This window comes from Bubalus bubalis, chromosome 2, assembly GCF_019923935.1.
Source record: "Bubalus bubalis isolate 160015118507 breed Murrah chromosome 2, NDDB_SH_1, whole genome shotgun sequence".
Taxonomy (NCBI): domain Eukaryota; kingdom Metazoa; phylum Chordata; class Mammalia; order Artiodactyla; family Bovidae; genus Bubalus; species Bubalus bubalis.
This window is the reverse complement of record NC_059158.1, coordinates 20508222-20527396: the sequence shown is the minus strand read 5'-3', so window position 1 is coordinate 20527396 and position 19175 is coordinate 20508222. Positions and strand designations below refer to the sequence as shown.

The 19175-nt window shown below is 45.8% G+C and overlaps 4 protein-coding genes across 4 annotated transcripts in view; 3 read left to right on the top strand and 1 right to left on the bottom strand.

Annotated features, from left to right (window-relative positions):
* Positions 1-18860, bottom strand: part of LOC102395477 — a 61375-nt gene extending 42515 nt beyond the window's left edge. The window contains exons 1-2 of the mRNA XM_025296410.3: positions 18441-18860; positions 14334-14358 (exon numbers count right to left, since the gene is read on the bottom strand). Of these exons, the coding sequence (XP_025152195.1) occupies positions 14334-14358; positions 18441-18726 (311 nt within the window). The 5' untranslated portion in view covers positions 18727-18860. The remainder of the gene's footprint in view (positions 1-14333; positions 14359-18440) is intronic.
* Positions 1565-3052, top strand: LOC102389168 (histone H2A type 1-H). Its single transcript, XM_006048024.4, has 2 exons — positions 1565-2030; positions 2918-3052. The coding sequence occupies exons 1-2, from the start codon at positions 1646-1648 to the stop codon at positions 2935-2937; spliced, it is 405 nt and encodes a 134-aa protein (XP_006048086.2). The 5' UTR covers positions 1565-1645; the 3' UTR covers positions 2938-3052.
* LOC102416610 (histone H3.1) lies at positions 3003-3549 on the top strand. The gene has a single exon (XM_006048023.4). The coding sequence runs from the start codon at positions 3003-3005 to the stop codon at positions 3411-3413; it is 411 nt and encodes a 136-aa protein (XP_006048085.1). The 3' UTR covers positions 3414-3549.
* LOC102415960 (histone H4) lies at positions 14482-16006 on the top strand. Its single transcript, XM_044938285.2, has 2 exons — positions 14482-14853; positions 15287-16006. Exon 1 carries the CDS (start codon positions 14531-14533, stop codon positions 14840-14842), a length of 312 nt encoding a protein of 103 aa, XP_044794220.1. The 5' UTR covers positions 14482-14530; the 3' UTR covers positions 14843-14853; positions 15287-16006.
* Positions 18861-19175: the final 315 nt, after the last annotated feature.

The window sequence follows — 19175 nt, the reverse complement described above, 5'->3', positions numbered from 1 at the left end:
CCCTGGGCTCTTATAATATTTATTGTTTGAAACCTTCCATCTTAGATGCCGACTATGCTCTACTACTTAAACTTCAGGTATACAACCCCCTGCCTCCTCTCCCCCTGTCGTTTTCAAAATAGTACGAAATCTTTGAGGTAGCATTTATCTTTTTACAACTCCCTTATGGGTTTTGAAACATTTCAGACACTGGGCCAGTGTTACGGATGTGTATTGCTGTTGTCCATGGTGAAGATAATAATAAAACGGAAATGAATATTGCTGAGAAAAAGTTATAGAGTCAGAAGACTTGAGAGAAGGTAAAAAAGAAACTCTTCTTGGTTGCCTGGATCAAAACATAGTTCTCTGACAGAATTGGTTTAGGAGCGATTTTTTCCTAACCAGGTTCCTGTTCCTTGTACCATCTTGCTTAGGAGTTAGTACACTTATGGGCTCGAGTCCTCAAAAATTCCTGAAATGATAGTCCACATCCATCTGAGTCCCATCTATTTCTATTTCATGGATCATTATAAGAAAAAAATGGCAAATTTCACTTGGCAACTTCTCAATTTTAGGTTCCTCGACATGAGAGCTTAAGACCAAAGACTCTGTACTAATATTAGTATAGTGTATTACAGTATATATTATAATCTCATTTTGAGTATTTATATGCTATGGGGGTGGTTTGTTCTCTCGTTTCTTAGGAGTCCAGAGACTTATGTGCTGCAGTTTTTAGTACTCTAACAGCAAAAAAGTCCAGTACGATATGCACGATGATGGAGTTTTCTGAAGTAATGAGTGTCTTGCGTGTGGGAGCGAAGTGAGAAAAAACGGACGGTGGAAAGGTTGGGAGTGGCACTGGGGAATAATGACCGTTTTCCAGCCAGGAGTTTGGAATCCTTGGTCCCATTCAACTCAGTGTTATTTAGCCAAGGCAAACAAACGGCGTCTCTGTTTCACGTTCTCTAAAATGAGGACAGGTCTCTACATGCCTCCCAAGTGATCCTGGAAGGCCTCATAGGTAAGTTGAATGAAATGGAACTTTTTACTGTTCAGATAGTGTAAGTCTTGGGCCAAGATAAAAAACTATTATTTCCTCTTCATTTTCCCTGTAAAGAGTTAGAAAAGATAAACACTGAGCATACTAATACTTGCCTCTTAAATATTATCTTTACGAATTATTCTGCATTTATTCCTTTCTAAAAATTATGAGTCACAATTCCAATAGCTAAAAATTCAGAACAATGAAAATAGCCCCTCCTGTTTCTTTTAAGAACAGTCGGTTTGAGAAAACCAAATAACTCCATTATTACTAGTATTAAAATTCCATCAGACTAGATGAGAAAGCCTTGTATGCAAATGAAGGATACAGGTTGAGATTTCCCATAGGTTCAACATAGTAACCAATGGGAAGAGTGTACAACTAACGTCTACTTATTATAGACTTTTATTAGTACTTTTTTCAGAAAGTTTTTGTCACTAGACAGAACTCTTGTATGCAAATTAAGGATGCAGGTTCTGATCTCCCATTGGTTACTTAATGTTAGCCAATGGGAGGATAACACAAGCCTACCTTCAGTTAGTATAAATACTTCTTTCGCTTTGGTTTTACTTATTTTCTGTTTGGTTTTCCTTGTGAAATATTTTGCTTCGTGATCTAGCAGGTATGTCAGGCCGTGGTAAACAGGGTGGCAAGGCTCGCGCTAAAGCCAAGACTCGCTCTTCGCGTGCTGGGCTCCAGTTTCCCGTGGGCCGCGTGCACCGCCTGCTCCGGAAGGGCAACTATTCCGAGCGTGTCGGGGCCGGCGCACCCGTGTATCTGGCAGCGGTGTTGGAGTACCTGACAGCCGAAATCCTGGAGCTGGCGGGAAACGCGGCCCGGGACAACAAGAAGACCCGCATCATCCCGCGCCACTTGCAGCTGGCCATCCGCAACGACGAAGAGCTCAACAAGCTGCTGGGCCGTGTGACCATCGCTCAGGGTGGTGTGCTTCCCAACATCCAGGCTGTGCTGCTGCCCAAGAAGACTGAGAGCCACCACAAGGCCAAGGGCAAGTAAAGTGTTCACGTTCCCACGGCACTTTTACTTTGTTACCCAGGAAAAGTCGATATATACAAAGGCTCTTTTCAGAGCCACCCACTTTCTCCATTTACAGAGCTGTTGTGCTTTTTAATGGTGTCCATATGAAGGTAGTAACATCAGTCCGAAAATCACAAGTAGGAAGTGAGTTTTCCTCACTACCCGAGGAAAACTTAACTCCAATCAAAATGTTTGCGAGGAATTTTTAACAGAAAAATCACGAGTTTAAATTGGCCAGTTAAACTGAGTTGAATCCGATTCTAGTCAAACAGTATTTCCTTAATTCCAGTGGTACGTATGACATGTTTTCCCCACTGGAGAGTGAGAGTATACTAGTGAAAGGTGCTGAACTCTTACAACGTTTTTTGTTAATGCAATGGAACGCCCAAACACTCTGCATCTAGACTCCACTTTATAAAAAAAATGTTATGCTGAAACAACTGAGTAAGTTACAGATCATTGACACGTCAAAAACATCTTGATTGCCCACAATGATCGTGTTACACCCGAGAAAATCTGAGTGTCATTTTAGATGTAGCCCACCTACTCTTTCTAAGCACTTCCAAAATAATCTGGTGGTTGTACTTTATATATATATATATATATATATACACACACACACACACACACATATATAATCCATCGGCAGTGTCCGTGTTGCTTTGTAATTACTTTCCTGTATATTTTAGAAGTGAAAGGGTAAATAAAATGTAGTCAGGCCATTGGAGTTGGTATAGTAAAAGGGCAGGTTCATTCACCAACCGGAAAGCAGCTCTTGATTCTTCCGGGCAGCCAGGCAGAGAAATGGACCAATCAGGGCAAGGCGCGGGTATTTTTGAATGTTCTCGGGTCCAATAGGTGTTCGCCTGGCTGTATAAAAAGAGGGCGGCTGCCTACCTCTTGCTGGCGTTTGGAGAAACTAGCTGTCCGTTCGTCGTTTGTCATGGCTCGTACTAAGCAGACTGCTCGGAAATCCACTGGCGGCAAGGCGCCGCGCAAACAGCTGGCCACCAAAGCGGCCCGTAAGAGCGCGCCGGCCACCGGCGGTGTGAAGAAGCCGCACCGCTACCGGCCTGGCACAGTGGCCCTGCGCGAGATCCGCCGCTACCAGAAGTCTACGGAGCTGCTGATCCGCAAGCTACCGTTCCAGCGGCTGGTGCGCGAGATCGCACAGGACTTCAAGACCGACCTGCGCTTCCAGAGCTCGGCGGTGATGGCGCTGCAGGAGGCGTGCGAGGCCTACCTGGTGGGGCTCTTCGAGGACACCAACCTGTGTGCCATCCACGCCAAGCGCGTCACCATTATGCCCAAGGACATCCAGCTTGCCCGCCGCATCCGCGGGGAGAGGGCGTAAACTTGTTTTCCATTTGAGTGCGAACTATAACCCAAAGGCTCTTTTCAGAGCCACCCACAACATCAAATAAGGGTTGTACCACAAAGGATTAGGATTATGCCTACTCCCAATAAAGTTGGAGCAGAGCGGAACTCCATCCCATCGTCCTCTCCCTACTTCCGCAGACAAGTAAACCCTGGAGTTGTGTGTGAGATGAGGATCTAACCGTAACCGCTTTCCAATTAGCACTCCAGGTCTAGTTTTATGTAATTTTGTTTATGACTCTGAGAAGGAATTAGCAAATCCCCCATGTAATGCTCGGTTTAGCACCTTGGCTTCTGTAAACCGGCTTGTTTGTGCGTTAACCAACTGCCAGAGATGGCGCTGAAAGAAGATAGTTTAAGCTGCAGACCTGACGGAGAACATGACACATGACGCGTTCTCTTCCTTGCCTAGCTCTCTTTAAAAAACACCTCATTTGTATGAAAGCTCTGCGCCGCCCCTCCCCCACTCCCACCCCCGCCCCTGCCACAGCTTGTATAGAAGATGGGCAAACCTTGAGTCCTGAGTTGAGTGCTCTGCATTTGGATATGATTCCGCTAGGCCCTCACTACTGTGAAATAAACAGTCTTTTCTGACCCTCTGGAGTTTCCCTGGTAGCTCAGTTGGTAAAGAATCCGCCTGCAATGCAGGCGACCCCGGTTCGATTCCTGGGTCCGGAAGGTCCCTGGAGCAGGTGTAGGCTACCCACTCCAGTATTCTTGGGCTTCCCTGGTGGTTCAGCTGGTAAAGAATCCACCTGCAATGCGGGTAGACCTGGGTTGGAAAGATTCTCCTGGAAAAGGGAACAACGACCTATTTCAATATTCTGGCCTGGGGAATTCTGGCCCCTGGTCCTACACAGTCCATGGGGCTGCAAATAATCGGACACGACTGGATGACTTTCACTTTTCTTGGGCTTCCCTTGTGGCTCAGCTGGTAATGAATCCGCCTGCAATGCAGGAGACCTGGGTTCGATCCCTGGGCTGGGAAGATACTCTAGAGAAGGGAAAGGCTACTCACTTCAGTATTCTGGCTTAGAGAATTTCATGGACTGTATAGTCCGTGGGGTCGCAAAGAGTCGGACACGACTGAGTGACTTAAACTTTCTGATTCTCCGAGAGCGTGTTGCCTGTCTTCCTGTGAGCCAAATATCTGCTGTAACACTGCTGTAGCATTTTGGTGCATTGGCCGGGAAACCGACAGCCGCGCTGGCCCCTTGTGCCACCGTTGTCGAGAACTGACGGAAGCTCGGCTATCTCGGGCCCCCGCGATGGGAAGGATGGCGCGCCACCAGTGATGTCACTGCACCCTGACCCTCGTCGGGCCGGTAGTAGCAGGCCGCTGCCGCGTTCGAGCAGACTCCTGGGGAGGATTCAGAAAATTTTGCCAGGACCAGGGCCAGACGTCTGATGAGTGAGTGTCCCCGGGGACCCAGGACTGAGTTCAGGCCCACTTTGAAGGCGGAAGGGGAGACTGATCGCCTCCCGCAGCATGACGTGCGGCCCAGGATAGGGAAGTCTCCATATCAGGTGTCTCCTGTGCTAGCACTGTATGTCTATCTGTGTGAGTGACTGTTCTCCACGGCAATAGCTACGGGGGCTGAGTGGGTCCTAACCTGCGGTTTCTTGGTGACCTCACACGGCTCAGGGTAGCATCAGGTCCTATGGGACGTTGTCCCTCAGTGCGGGCCTCTGAGGGGTTTATTATACTGACAAGAGGAGGAGGATAAACAGGAGTTTATACAGTGACCTGCTATAGCTAAGACGCACCCAGTGTCCCCATAAAGGGAGCCACCAGCTTGGCGAAAGCATTTTTGTTTGTTGTGGGACACCATTCCAGGATGGGAACTCACATAATGGGTAGTTCTAATTCAAACTAGAGTGTATGGTTAAAAATAGTAAGGAAGGATTCTCTGGGGATTGTGGTGTAATATTGAGTTCTGGAAAATTGCGCACTTTGTGCACCCTAGAGTGGCCCTCCGTTGGGGTCAGATGGCCCTCAGAGGGCACCTTAGATGTGCCCACTGACCGAGCAGTGTTTAGAGTCATAACTGGAGACCCTGGCCAGCCAGACCAGTTCCCATATATTGACCAATGTTTGGTTGAAAATTGCTCAGTTGAGGCCTCCGTGGGTTTGGTTCTGTGCCACAAGTAAGGGAAAGTGTAAGGTCCTAGCAGCCCAACCAGAAGAAAGGCCCCATGCCAGAAGAAAGAGCCACCTATTTTCCAAGGAGAGGCTGAGGACTCACCACCAATAGTGCCACCACCCTATGTGCCAACGGCTCCCCTTCAAGTGGCCGAAGGTCCACATTTGCCAGATATCCCACCACTGTCTGTTTCACCTCCTTCTGATGATCCTGAGGTTATCATGTCCCCGTGACCAGGCACTCCGGAACTGATGAGTAGGCACCTCCGATCAGCTCAGTGACCAGCTACCCCAGTGCTACAAATGCACTTAGGAGAGACTGGGGGACCCCAGCGCCTTGCTGCTGATGGAACCCTCAAAGAGCGGGGACCTGTCTTCTACTACCAGCCTTTTTGCATGACCAATCTTCTCAACTGGAAGTTTTTCACCCCCTCGTACTTTGAAAAGCCTCAAGTGCTGATCGATCTCCTAGAGTCCACTTTTCAGACCCACCAACCCACTTGAGCAGACTGCAGGCAACTGCTCCTCACCTTGTTCAATACGGAGGAGTGCTGACATATCGTAACAGAGGCTAGAAGATGGGTCCAGGCCAATGTCCCATGGGGCCAAGTGGACGAAGAAACCTTCCCAGAAGACGAGCTCCGCTGGGACACTGAAGGAGGAAGAAATAATCTAGAGAGGTATCAACTGGTCATCCTACAGGAAGTAAAAGCAGGGGCTAAAAAGCCCACCAACATGGCTAAAGCCACAGAGGTAATACAAAAGCCAGATGAAAGCCTGGCAGACTTCTATGAGAGACTATGTGAGGCCTTCTGGGTCTTCACTCCTTTCAACCCTGAGGCCCCAGAAAACCAACAGATGGTAAATCCCACTTTCATGGGACAGGCCCAATCAGACATCCGGACAAAATTACAAAGCTTTGAAGGGTTCATGGACAAAAACGCCACAAAATTGCTGGAGATCGCCAATAAAGTCTTTGTTAACCGCGACCAAGCAGCCTGTCCTGAAGCAGAAAAGAGGATGGAATGGAAAGCTGCATTCCTGGCAGCTGCTCTGTCAAAGCTTGCACCCCCAACAGGACCACCTCATAAGGCAAAGGGCCCAGATCTGAAGAAGAGAAGCCCTCTCAGCTGTGATCAATGGGCCTATTGTAAAGAAAAAGGACACTGGAAGAATGAATGTCCTGACTGCCCTAAAAAGAGAACCAAAGCAGCAGCCCCACTGAGCCACCCAGCACTAATCTGATCAGCCTAGCAGGAGCAGAATCCCATTAGAGAGGACCAGGCTCTCTTCAACTGGGCCCCTGAGAGTCCATGCTCAGAGTTCAAGAAGGGGGCCATCCAATGGACTTTATGGTAGACACAGGTGCTGAGCATTCGGTGGTCACTCAGAAGATAGCCCCCTTCTTGGGAAGAGAAGTCACTATCATCAGGGCTACAGGCATTCAGACCTGCAGGCCCTTCTGTGGTCCTCAGAGATGCTGATCAGGGGTCCATGAGGTGGTCCATGAATTCCTCTACCTGCCAGACTGCTCCATTCCTTTGATGGGAAGGGATGTCTTTGCAAAAATGGGAGCCCAAGTTTCCATTTCTGCCACAGGTCAGCCTAGCTAGAGTTACCAGAGTGACCCTACTCCTTGATTATGGCTCTCGCTGAAAAGAAGGAAGAGGAATGGTGCCTATACTCGTCCCTTCCAAAAGAGCGGACCATTCCTCCTGAATTAGAGACTGAGTACCCCTGGTCTGGGCCAAAAAGAATCCTCCGGTTCTGGTAAGACATCATGCCCCCATCCTGATTGATCTGAAACCAGGAACCCAGCCTGTAAAACTGCAACAGTACCTGATTCTTTGAGAGGCTCGTCTAGGAATCCAGGTCCATTTAGACAGGCTGCTCCATCACTCCAGGGTGAAGGCAGAGCATCTACCAAACAAAGACCGACCATGTTAGGAAGTGACCCCCCGACAAAACAACCCACTGCGGGTCACCCTCAGGAGGAGAAAGGACAAGCACTGTGCTCTTGAGTCCTGCTAATCCACCAAGGATTGGAAGAGTCAGTCACTGGAAAAGATAATTATGCTGTTCCTGTCCCCTATATTAGTTCTTTCACTGTGATGCTCCGGCACTGTCACCCTCTGCTCCTCTCTGGCTGTGCAATCTTAGCTTTCATTTTCACCATAGGGTTAACGGCAATGGCTCCAGTCAATTGGCATTGGGATAAAAGGCTTTTACTGGCAGTTTTCTTCCTCTCTTTGGTTAGCTGCTTCATCACCATCAACTGCATATAGATCCTAAATATGTGGTATATCCTAATACAAATTTTTGCAACTCACCTGAGTGATGGAAAACTCTTTCACCCTTGGGTCCCAGTGGTGACCCAGATGGTGGTCTTAGCAAATTGCACCTAATGTCGGGCTTGTTTACTGCTGCCGCTGCTGCTGCTGCTGCTGCTGCTAAGTCGCTTCAGTCGTGTCCGACTCTCTGCGATCCCATGGACGGCAGCCCACCAGGCTCTGCCGTCCTTGGGATTCTCCAGGCAAGAACACTGGAATGGGTTGCCATTTCCTTCTCCAATGCATGAAAGTGAAAAAATAAAGTGAAGTCGCTCAGTTGCGTCCGACTCCTAGCGATCCAATGGACTGCAGCCCACCAGGCCCCTCCATCCATGGGATTTTCCAGGCAAGAGTATTGGAGTGGGGTGCCATTGCCTTCTCCGGGGCTTGTTTACTAGAGGACATAAAATATGAAGAGCCGACAGTTGCACTCCTGGCCTACCCAGGCTCCGTGGAAGATGTCATTAATCCGTCTCCTTCCCTAAGCGGATTTCCCCTCCATTTTGTGTAACAAGAGGACGGGGGTAGGAGGTGGGCCTCGCCCTCATTGGAAACAAGGAGAGACTAGGAGAGCGTTCCACCCACGGGGCTGTACTAAAGGGGAACTTACCTCTATGTTTTCAAAACAAACACTTGGAAGAAGTTGAAAAAGTAGGTTTGCTGAACCCAATAACAATAACACCTTATCCTTTGACCAAACAGATTTACAATGGGAACCCTTTGGTGATGAAGATTATGAGGTATATTATACACCTGACTGTAGAGGACATAATTTTACATAGGGAGGCTTAGCCAAAAATGCAACTAAATGGTACAATGAGTTCTGTACCAGGATCAGGAGAATGTATTGCTAATGGCCAAGACACAGGATCCTTACTATTACCAACAGGACCTTAGTCGAGGGCCCCCTTCACTGATTCAATTGATATTTCAAAACCTAGCGTGTCAAAGCCCATCCCATACCCATAATAGCTCTGAGACCAAATATAATCCACTCTGTGCAGATGAATTTTTCTCCAGCAACAGACCAAAGGGCCATAGTGCATATGACAGTTGGGACCCGTTCATAAAATCCTGAGACCTGTTTATACAAATTACCTATACTATGGCCTGGATCCAAGGGCCCACTACCAGTGTCTTGCTACTAGGAACTAGGTTTAATTTTCTTGGCGGAAACTGGTTGTGGAGAATCCTTCCCTGCCAATGGAAAGGTATTTGCCATCCCAAGTTTATAGTTCTAAAATTCACAAGAAATGGCAGTCTCTGGAAACACTGTGAACCTAGGATCCTTTCTAGAGCAAGCATTATCACCTGCAAGCCTCAGGGTGAAACAGAATGACTGGGAAGGGTATGCCCATGATAACCCCATCCTGGAAAGACCTGGTGTTGGACCCTGTATTTTGAGGATTTTTCTGGTTTGCAGGAATACCCCTGCTAGAAAGATTAGTACTCAAGCTAACCATTCTAATACAAGAATCTTGGAAGTCTACAGTGGCAGCGATAGAAGAACAAAAAGGCCTAGATTCCTTAGCTCAGGTAGTACTACAAAACTGCGGGCGACTAGAAATGATTACAGCACAAAAGGGATTGTGCCCCACGCTCAATGAGTCCTGTGGTTTTTATGTAAATATCTCAGCTAAGGAAGAAAGCCTGTGGGTCCTCAAAAGAAACATTAAGTTGATTGACGACCTAAAGGCTCAGGTAGGGAAAGGAAGTTGGTTATCCAACTTGCTGTCCTCAACCTTCAGTTCACTCTGGACTTAGATACACTCTTTAATGGGTCCCAGTTCTGATGCTCCTTTTAGCCCTCTTGCTAGGTCCTTGTATTCTCAATGCAATAACCCATTTTATTTCTTCTTGCTTAGAAACCATAAAGCTCCAAATGATGATGAGGACTTACCACTATACAACAATAGAGGATTCCAGTGGGGAACCTTGAGGAGAGTCTACACCCCTGTTCCAACAGGAAGTAGCCAGAGCGGTCATCACCCCTGTTCCCTTAGGGTTCCCTGTTGAGCAGTTAAGGCAGATGATCCCTAAGTTGTCTAAAGCAGCTTGAGGATCAACAGGAGGGAATGAGAAGGAAAATTCAGCAAATCTTCCATGTAACGCTCTGTTTAGCATTTTAATGCTTTTGTAACCTGGCTTGTTTATTGTATCAATCAACCACCAGAGATGGCACCAAAAGAAGATATTTAAACTGCAGACCTGACTGAGAACACAAGACACCTTACACATTCTCATCCTTGATTGGCACCCCTTAAGAAACACCTCAGTTTCATGGAAGTTCTGCCCCGCCCCATAGCTTGTGTGTATAGAAGACAGGCAAACCCTGAGTCAGGTGCTCAGCCTTTGGAGGTGACTCCGATGGGCCTTGTCTGCCTGTCTGTCAATTTCTCAGTCTTGTCCGACTATTTGCGACCCCATGGACTGTAGCCCAGGCTCTTCAGTCCACAGAATTTTCTAGGCAAGAATACTGGAGTGGGTTGCCATTTCCTTCAAGGGTAAATCTTCCCTACCTAGGGATTGAACCTGGGCCTCCTGTACTGCAGGCAGATTCTTTACCATCTGAGCCACCAGGGAAGCCCCGCATCAGTGTAAAATAAAGTCTTTTCTGATACTCCGAGTGCATGTTGCTTTTTCTTCCCATGAGCCAAATATCTACTGTAACTCTGCTGTAACAAACCTACTTGTAAGTACTCCACATAATTGCACTTTTTCCTGCCCCATTGCTTTTGTCTCTTCTAGGAACTACTTGCTGTAGTTGTTCTGGATTTTAACCACTTGACCCAAGGATTTTAAACGTGTCCATTATTGTCTTAGTATCTGATAGAGTGTGGACAATGGCTGTTCTTTCTCCTCCCCAGCCAAGGAACATGGATTTAGCTTTAAGTCTTTAATTTACTTGAGCCCCTCAAGAAAACAACTGCAGTATCTAGGAAAAAAAGGTTAGTGCCATTTTAGAATTCATAACCTTGTTAATCTTTTTAGGGTATACTCTGCAAGTCAGCAGCATTTCAATGCTAGTTTACCTGAGTTCAAATGCTAGCTTTACTACTTTTTCATTTGGAATTACTTGCACAGATTCTGCTCATTTTAGAAGTTAAAATTCAGCACACATTTAAAAATTAAACAGAAAAATCAAATTTGTGGAAGAAAATTTACTGAACACTTTGCCAGCATTTTGATATCATTGCATGGAAGGAAAGTTATGACCAACCTAGATAGCATATTCAAAAGCAGAGATATTACTTTGCCAACAAAGCTCCATCTAGCTAAGCCTATGGTTTTTCCAGTGGTCATGTATGGATGTGAGAGTTGGACTCTGAAGAAAGCTGAGCGCCGAAGAATTGATGCTTTTGAACTGTGGTGTTGGAGAAGACTCTTGAGAGTCCCTTGGACTGCAAGAAGATCCATCCAGTCCATCCTAAAGGAGATCAGTCCTGGGTGTTCATTGGAAGGACTGATGCTAAAGCTGAAACTCCAGTACTTTGGCCACCTCATGCAAAGAGTTGACTCATTGGAAAAGACCCTGATGCTGGGAGGGATTGGGGGCAGGAGGAGAAGGGGACGACAGAGGATGAGATGGCTGGATGGACTGTATGGACATGAGTTTGAGTGAACTCTGGGAGTTGGTGATGGACAGGGAGGGCTGGCGTGCTGTGATTCATGGGGTTGCAAAGAGTCGGACACGACTGAGCGACTGAACTAAAGCATCTGTTATATTAGGGGAGTGACTTAGGTGGGCCTGGGGACAAATGAGGATGTTTAATGTATAGATTGTATCTTTTGAATGACTGTTGCAAGGTCTTCAATCAAAAAGAGTTTTTCTTTCCCAGGTGCACAGAGTGATGTTACACCACAAGCTGAAGTTTATAGCTAATGCTGTTGGAGTCTAAAATTTGGGTTTGTTATAGACTATCAAAGAAGAGGAAGAGTAAGTCAGGGTGAATTTTTCAGACTTCAAATTTAGTGGTAGCCTTTTCAGTTGTCCTCGTAGATGTGAGTCACTGCTCAATGAGTATTTTCAAGGATTTAACAACAGTGGGAAGCTGGTATGGAGATTTGAAAGGCACCCCAGGCTTGGCTGCAGGAAAGCTAGAAGCCTGAGACTGTCCATGTACCTTAGTAGAGGGCACAAAGGAACATATTTGGACCATCACGTTTAGCATGTCACATATGCCAAAACAGAATGAGTTGATGTCTTGTACTTTGTTAGATGCCATCAGTTAGTTCAGTTCAGTCACTCGGTCGTGTCCGACTCTTTGCAACCCCATGGACTGCAGCAGGCCCGGCTTCCCTGTCCATAACCAACTCCTGGAGCTTTTGTGCCTTTTTTTTTTTTTTTTAAAGTCCTCATTAATATATACATATGGTTGTGGCTGATACTGTGTTGGAAGGAAAAATGAGACTTCAGAGTAATATTTCAAGTCTCAGTTCAGTTCAGCAGCTCAGTTGTGTCTGACTCTTTGTGACCCCATGGACTGCAGCATGCCAGGCTTCCCTGTCCATCACCAATTCCCAGAGCCTACTCAAACTCATCTCCACCATCGTGTCAGTGATGCCATCCCACCATCTAACCCTCTGTTGTCCCCTTCTCTCCTGCCTTCAATCTTTCCCAGAATCAGGGTCTTTTCCAATGAGTCAGTTCTTCGCATCAGGTGGCCAAGTCTAGACAGGTTCTTTAAGAAATAATACCAGTTGAAAACAATCACATTTATACACAACTTCTCTCAGCCTATCTCTGTTCTAATGCTTTGTTTACAATGGCTAAATTAAATCCTTATTAGAGTTTCATCATTACTATCATTACCCAGTTTTACAGATGTAGAAAACAAATGTAAGGTTATATGGTCACACAGCTCATAACCTGTAGGGAAAGTTAAATAATTTTCCCTCTACCCTTCTGAGTTCTTAGCTGAGAACCCCTGAAATAAAAGATTAACAAGAGAAAAACAAACAGAAGTAACATGTAGCCCTTATGTATACGTGGGAGTTATCTGGGGAAAAATGAGTAACTCCTGAAGGTAGCTTAAAATTCCAACTTAAATACCATCTTTATAGGGAAAATGAGTGAGAGGTGGTGCGTAAGCCTAATAGGGGTGAGTAAATGATTTTTAGGAAAGATGAATGGACCCTTAAGAGAATAGATGGGGAGAAACAATAGTGATAAAATAAGATTATATTTAAAGCAGGATAATAAAGTTTCTAGACACAAAATTCTCTCTCTGCTCATTGGGGCCACTACCCCTCTTTAGTGTACATTGTGCACATTATAGCAGTACATTGACCAAATCTAAAGAGCTGCTTGACTGAAAAGAGCAATTTTCTCCTGGTGCCAGCAAGGTACCTTCTTAGAAGATAACACTCCTTTCTCAATCCTGTAAGGAACTGCAATGCCCCTTATACATGCGGGTCTGGACTATGTAGTCTGTCAATAGTAACTTTAAGATATAACTCTTTGTCTTAAGAATATACTATGTTTTGAACTCTAACAAGCAGAACAGTCCTCAGAGCTTTCTGAAAGACTGTCTCCCAGGCGATATTCCTTGGGTTGGCTCTAATAAAGTCCTATTTTCTTTCTCAGATTGACCGTTTTCATGGACAATAGTTTGTGACAAGGTTTGTGTGGGTGTGGTAAAGTGTCACTCTTCCCTAGTTAGTGAAACTCTTTGGGGAGGGATTTATTGAGTTCTTTTTGTCTGTCTTTAGGTACACAATGGGAGTTCAGAGAAATCCTCTATGCATTTGCTGTTTTTCTGCTACAGCTCAAAATAATCAACATACTTATAGGAGAGGGAAAATAACTTTCCTTCTACCCTTCTAAATTCTTGGCTTAAAGAGTAGGTTAACATGAGAAAAACAGTTTAATAACATGTACATCTCACACATGCATAAGAGATGCCTAGAAAAACTGAGTAAAACTGCAAGTTTGTCCAAGACCCCACTTTAAATGTCTTCAACTAAAGACAAAAGAAGTAGGAGGAGCTAGTTATGAGAGATTACCAGGAAAGCAAACAAGAGTAAGGTTATTACACAGAATTAAGTCCAGGGTCTTCTCATTGATGAGATTCTCTGGTGATCCAGTTATCCTATCTTCCTGGTACAGAGAGAAAGACATTCATTAAAATTCCCTTTATAAATGTAAGTGCCCCTCAGAAAAGAATAAATTCTCACAAATAAAAGTAAATTCTACTCTATGTCTGGTATTAAAAAAAAAAAAAAAACCAGCTCAAAAATAGCATATGAAGGGTGAGAGTCATATTCTGCTACCATTCACAACTAACAGTCACCTTCTCTTGAATGAGAAAGTATAGTATTTCCCAAAAAAAAAAAAATAAGTCCTTACTAAAATTCTCAGTCGAAAATATAGACTCAGATTCAAAGACCAAAGGGAGCAAAACAATCCAGAGTAAAATGTAACATATGCATTATACTAGGTTCTCTCCCTCTCACAGTCACTGGATCCAGAAAGGGGCGGAGCCAAGGATGTGGTTTCAGAGCGTCTTTTCCCGCCCGCGCGTTCAGTTCTCAATGAGGTCCGACTACAGCTTATAATTACTCTTGACCAAGCGGTGATACCACTGCTGTATCGCACACGCTTGCAATACTTCAGGTAGCATGTCTGGACGTGGCAAAGGCGGCAAAGGCCTTGGGAAAGGAGGCGCTAAGCGCCACCGCAAGGTTCTGCGCGACAATATCCAGGGTATCACCAAGCCTGCCATCCGTCGCCTGGCTCGTCGTGGTGGTGTGAAGCGCATCTCCGGGCTTATCTACGAGGAGACCCGTGGGGTGCTGAAGGTGTTTCTGGAAAATGTGATCCGGGACGCGGTCACCTACACGGAGCACGCCAAACGCAAGACTGTCACCGCCATGGACGTGGTTTACGCGCTCAAACGCCAGGGCCGCACCCTTTATGGTTTCGGCGGCTAAATCTTCATCCAGTACGTTTATTTTAAAGGCCCTTTTCAGGGCCGCCCACTCCCTCTCGGAAAGGGCTGCGCTCAATTTGTATTTGGATTAGAAATGTATTCTCTTTTAATGCTAAAGTAGTTTTTCTGTGTGGGCTCTCTACCGTTACACTTTATCCAATCTTTGTTCGTATGCGAAGAGTAGCGGTGCCTTCGGTCAATGGGGCAGTAAAATTCTGTTTGGCTTAGTATGCGGCGGAAGTCCCGGTACTCTGTTTGAGAACTTCAAGCCCCAGCGTCACCCGCTCTAGTGGGAGGGATCCTGCCTACCCCCAAATCGTCTAGTAAAAGGACTATCAACTACAGGCCGAAGTTTTCGTCGAAGAGGCAAAACGGTGTACATGTGTGTTTGCTCAGTCGCGGCCGACTCAGCTTGCCAGGCTCCTCTGTCTTTTTTATTTTCCAGGCAAGAATACTGGAGTGAGTTGCCATTTCCTATTCCAGGGGATCTTCTCGACTCAAGGATCAAACCCGCGTCTCTTGAGTCTCCGGTATTGGCAGGCAGCTTCTTTCGCACTGTGCCACCTGGGAAGCCCAAAGTATTTATTGCAAATTGCCAGAAACTGCTGGGGTGCTGCTGGTCGCTGACAAGCCAAATTAATTAAATACATCGTCGGAAAGAGCCTGGGTGTTAGTTCTTAGTGTTTGCAGTGAGCGACGCCAGGATCTGCGCTCTGATCTCTGCAGCCCCACCACCTCCTTGTCCTCCTCCGGGTCGCGCCCCAAACCTCCGTACTTCTCGAGTTTGAGCCATCCATCATGCTGAGTGCCATGACCCCTCGTAAACCTAGTGGTCTTGGTTTCTGAAGTGTCTTGGCATTGCTGATTTTCATCCTCAGGCTGGAGGCCTCTGGCTAAGCAGTTTGTAAATTTCCATTTAGTATATTAAGCGATTCTATTCTGAACACTTAGGCCTCTAGCAGGGCCTTTGAGATTGTAGGCAGACGCTTCCTCCTCCCTCCCTCTTAAGTGGCTCTCTTTCACTTTCAGCTTCATTCCAGTTGGTCTCTCTCTGTACTCTGCTGTAAATTATACTTTAAAATGAAACTTTCAAAGATGACAATATGGTCACAGAAGTTTTTTTGACATGTGTCTTCAAATTGATAAACCAGCCGACTGACAATAATCAGCCTTCTTGATTTTTTGTTTGAGACGTGTATTGATGACTGCTCTAGGAAACGCTGCTGCCTCGTCATTCTGCTAACACCTGTCTCTTGACCCTAGAGGAGATACTGACTAGGCAGTTGAGAAAGTGAGATTCTTAATTTCAGGTGAGACTTCTGGACTAGAGAAAAAAACTGGGGACTCATCAACATATAAATGGTCAGACTGAATGAGAGCACTAAGAACTTAAATATGTTTTATAGCAGCATGTTGTTTGTAAATGAGTGGAACCAATATAAATTGTCATCAAAACGGACCAGATAAAATATCTATATCCATAAAATGGTGTGTTAGTTCAGGCTGATACAATAAAAAAAACCTTGGACCGGGTGCTTAAACAACAAATATTTCTCAGAGTTCTGGAGACTGAAGTCCAGCATCAAGGTGTTAGGCAGATTGGGTGTGTGATGAGGACCCATTTCCTACTTCATAGGCTGCTGTCTTCCTACTGTCTTCACGTGGCAGAGTTCAATGAATGCAGGTATGAATGTTCTACACAAGGACACAGGCCCTCTTCCAACCTCAGGCCCACCATAGTGCTGCCATGATTGATTACCTAGCTATAATTCTTTGACTTGTCACTGCCTGAATCAATCAGCATGACAGGTTTTCTCTGGCTCTTAGGAATGATGCAGGAGTGGTGTATCAGGCAGCATTATCTTTGTTCTGAACAAGGACTTCAGGAGTGTTAGGTCTGAGAAAGGGTCATACCTTTTTACCCAGAAAGTGGGTATGACTAAAATGAGTATAATACAATCTATAAGTCTTATGAACTAAAAAAAGATAGGTCAACCATAAAAGAAGGTGGTCTATGGAGCAGCCACCCTTCCCTTCAGTGTAGGAAATCTGTATCCACATATTTACATATCTGAATGGAGGACAGGAAATTCTAATTTGCTTACTGGTGTACCCCAATGCTTAAACAATATCTGGCACATTACACAAAATCAACACATATGACCTGAAGGGCACCAGGATTACATTACTCTCCCAACCAGGCCCATTTTAGCTCCTCTAGTCATCCAAAATGCAGCTTTGAACCCTCCCCATTGTCAGTTTAAATTAAGGCAGGCTAGGTAATTATATCATTCCCCTTCAAGTCTGGAAGGACAGTTATCAGGTGGGAAACTGACTGAAAAAAACTAGGGGAAACATTAGAACTAACATACTCAGGCTGAAATCAGCCAGCCGTCTAAAAAAAATGATACAAAAAGGAACCCAGTGATAGAGGCATTTGTGAATACCTTTTAGATGGGAATACTGTTTCCCTACTGCTGCTGCTGCTGCTAAGTCGCTTCAGTCGTGTCCGACTCTATGCGACCCCATAGACAGAAGCCCACCAGGCTCCCCCGTGCCTGGGATTCTCCAGGCAAGAATACTGGAGTGGGTTGCCATTTCCTTCTCCAATGCATGAAAGTGAAAAGTGAAAGTGAAGTCGCTCAATCATGTCCGACTCTTAGCAACCCCATGGACTGCAGCCTACTGGCTCCTCCATCCATGGGATTTTCCAGGCAAGAGTACTGGAGTGGGGTGCCATTACTAGCCAACCTCAACTGAATTCACGTCCCTTCAGTTGATATGCTACTGGAACATATAATTGTACGAGATTTTCTTGCTTAAAAACTTTCTGTGGCTACAATTACAGGCCAAGCATAGACCAAGGAGGCCATACTGTAGCAAGAGAACATCTTCACAGACCAACAGGCCTACCCTACAAACTTCATCTCCTGCTACCCTGCCTGGAGATTTTGGCTTACTGCTGAGCGCTGTGTTGACACAGAGGGAAGAGCGTTTTCTTCATAACTTCTTCTGAACTAAATGCCTGGGTTTCCCGGCGGTCTGAATCCGGCTTCTTTTGCACACCATTTCAGATTTTTTTTTATTTCAGATTTTTTTTAATCGAGACAAATCACCCCATCAGTGGCGGTAACTTCAGTACTGTTCTCAGGACATGACAGACTCAGATGTCTCCGTGTTTCATAACCCGTAAAAAACACTAATTTACTAAACCCGGGCTTTGCCTTTTCTCATCCGATTTCCCACCCCCTATTTAGGTCGCCTCGGGAAAGCAGATCATCAGTTCTGACAGGCTGACAACTCATGGGTGGGGCGTGGCGACCTAAAGTTTTTCGTAGTTCTTTTTCTTTTAATTAAATCTTCGCCGCTACCTGTCCAGTGCAAGAGAGCAAATGATTCCGTATGTACATAGATTGCTAAACCCCGCAATGTTTTCTGGTTCGGAGCTAGTGTTCAACTATAGCACTTGGCTCTTTCTCAGCTAATAGTTACAGCTTTTTTTTTAAGAGTAGTTGGGTGGCCCTGAAAAGGGCCTTTGGTTGAAATCAAGCTCCTGAGAACAAATTGGAAAGTTTAACCACCAAAACCGTAGAGAGTACGGCCCTGGCGTTTGAGAGCGTAGACCACGTCCATAGCGGTGACTGTCTTCCGCTTGGCATGCTCGGTGTAGGTGACCGCGTCCCGGATCACGTTCTCCAAAAACACTTTCAGGACCCCGCGGGTCTCTTCATAGATGAGTCCGGAGATGCGCTTCACACCACCACGACGAGCCAGGCGGCGGATGGCAGGTTTAGTGATGCCCTGGATGTTGTCGCGCAGAACCTTGCGGTGGCGCTTAGCGCCGCCTTTCCCCAGACCTTTGCCGCCTTTGCCGCGTCCAGACATGGCTTCACGAAAAGTAAACCAACAGCAGCTGACGAGTAAGCTGAGAACCGATTCTTATATACCTACTCCCTCCGCCCCTCCCCCCACTGAGGGCTCGGAAAGAGCGCAAGCCGGAAGTGTGACGCCATCAATCCCCGCCCTTAATTCCTCCTCCAAGCCCCGGGAACCGGCGCCAAAGGAACTGAAAGGTTGGCTAGGCGGGCTGAGCTCAGTTTGACCAATAGTCTTTTGTTGCTTGGCTGCGGGGGCTACACTGTTTTAACTAAAGTACTTAGAGGAAGCAGGCTTACAGCAGACATATTCCAAATATCCTAAGTATAACAAATACTTTAAAGGGCGAAAATTTATTATCAATAATTTTTCATAATCGTAAAAATGTCAAAATCAGAGATAAAATGTAAAAATGGTTATACTATCCTGACGTTCAAAAGGCCCTATTATAAAAACGT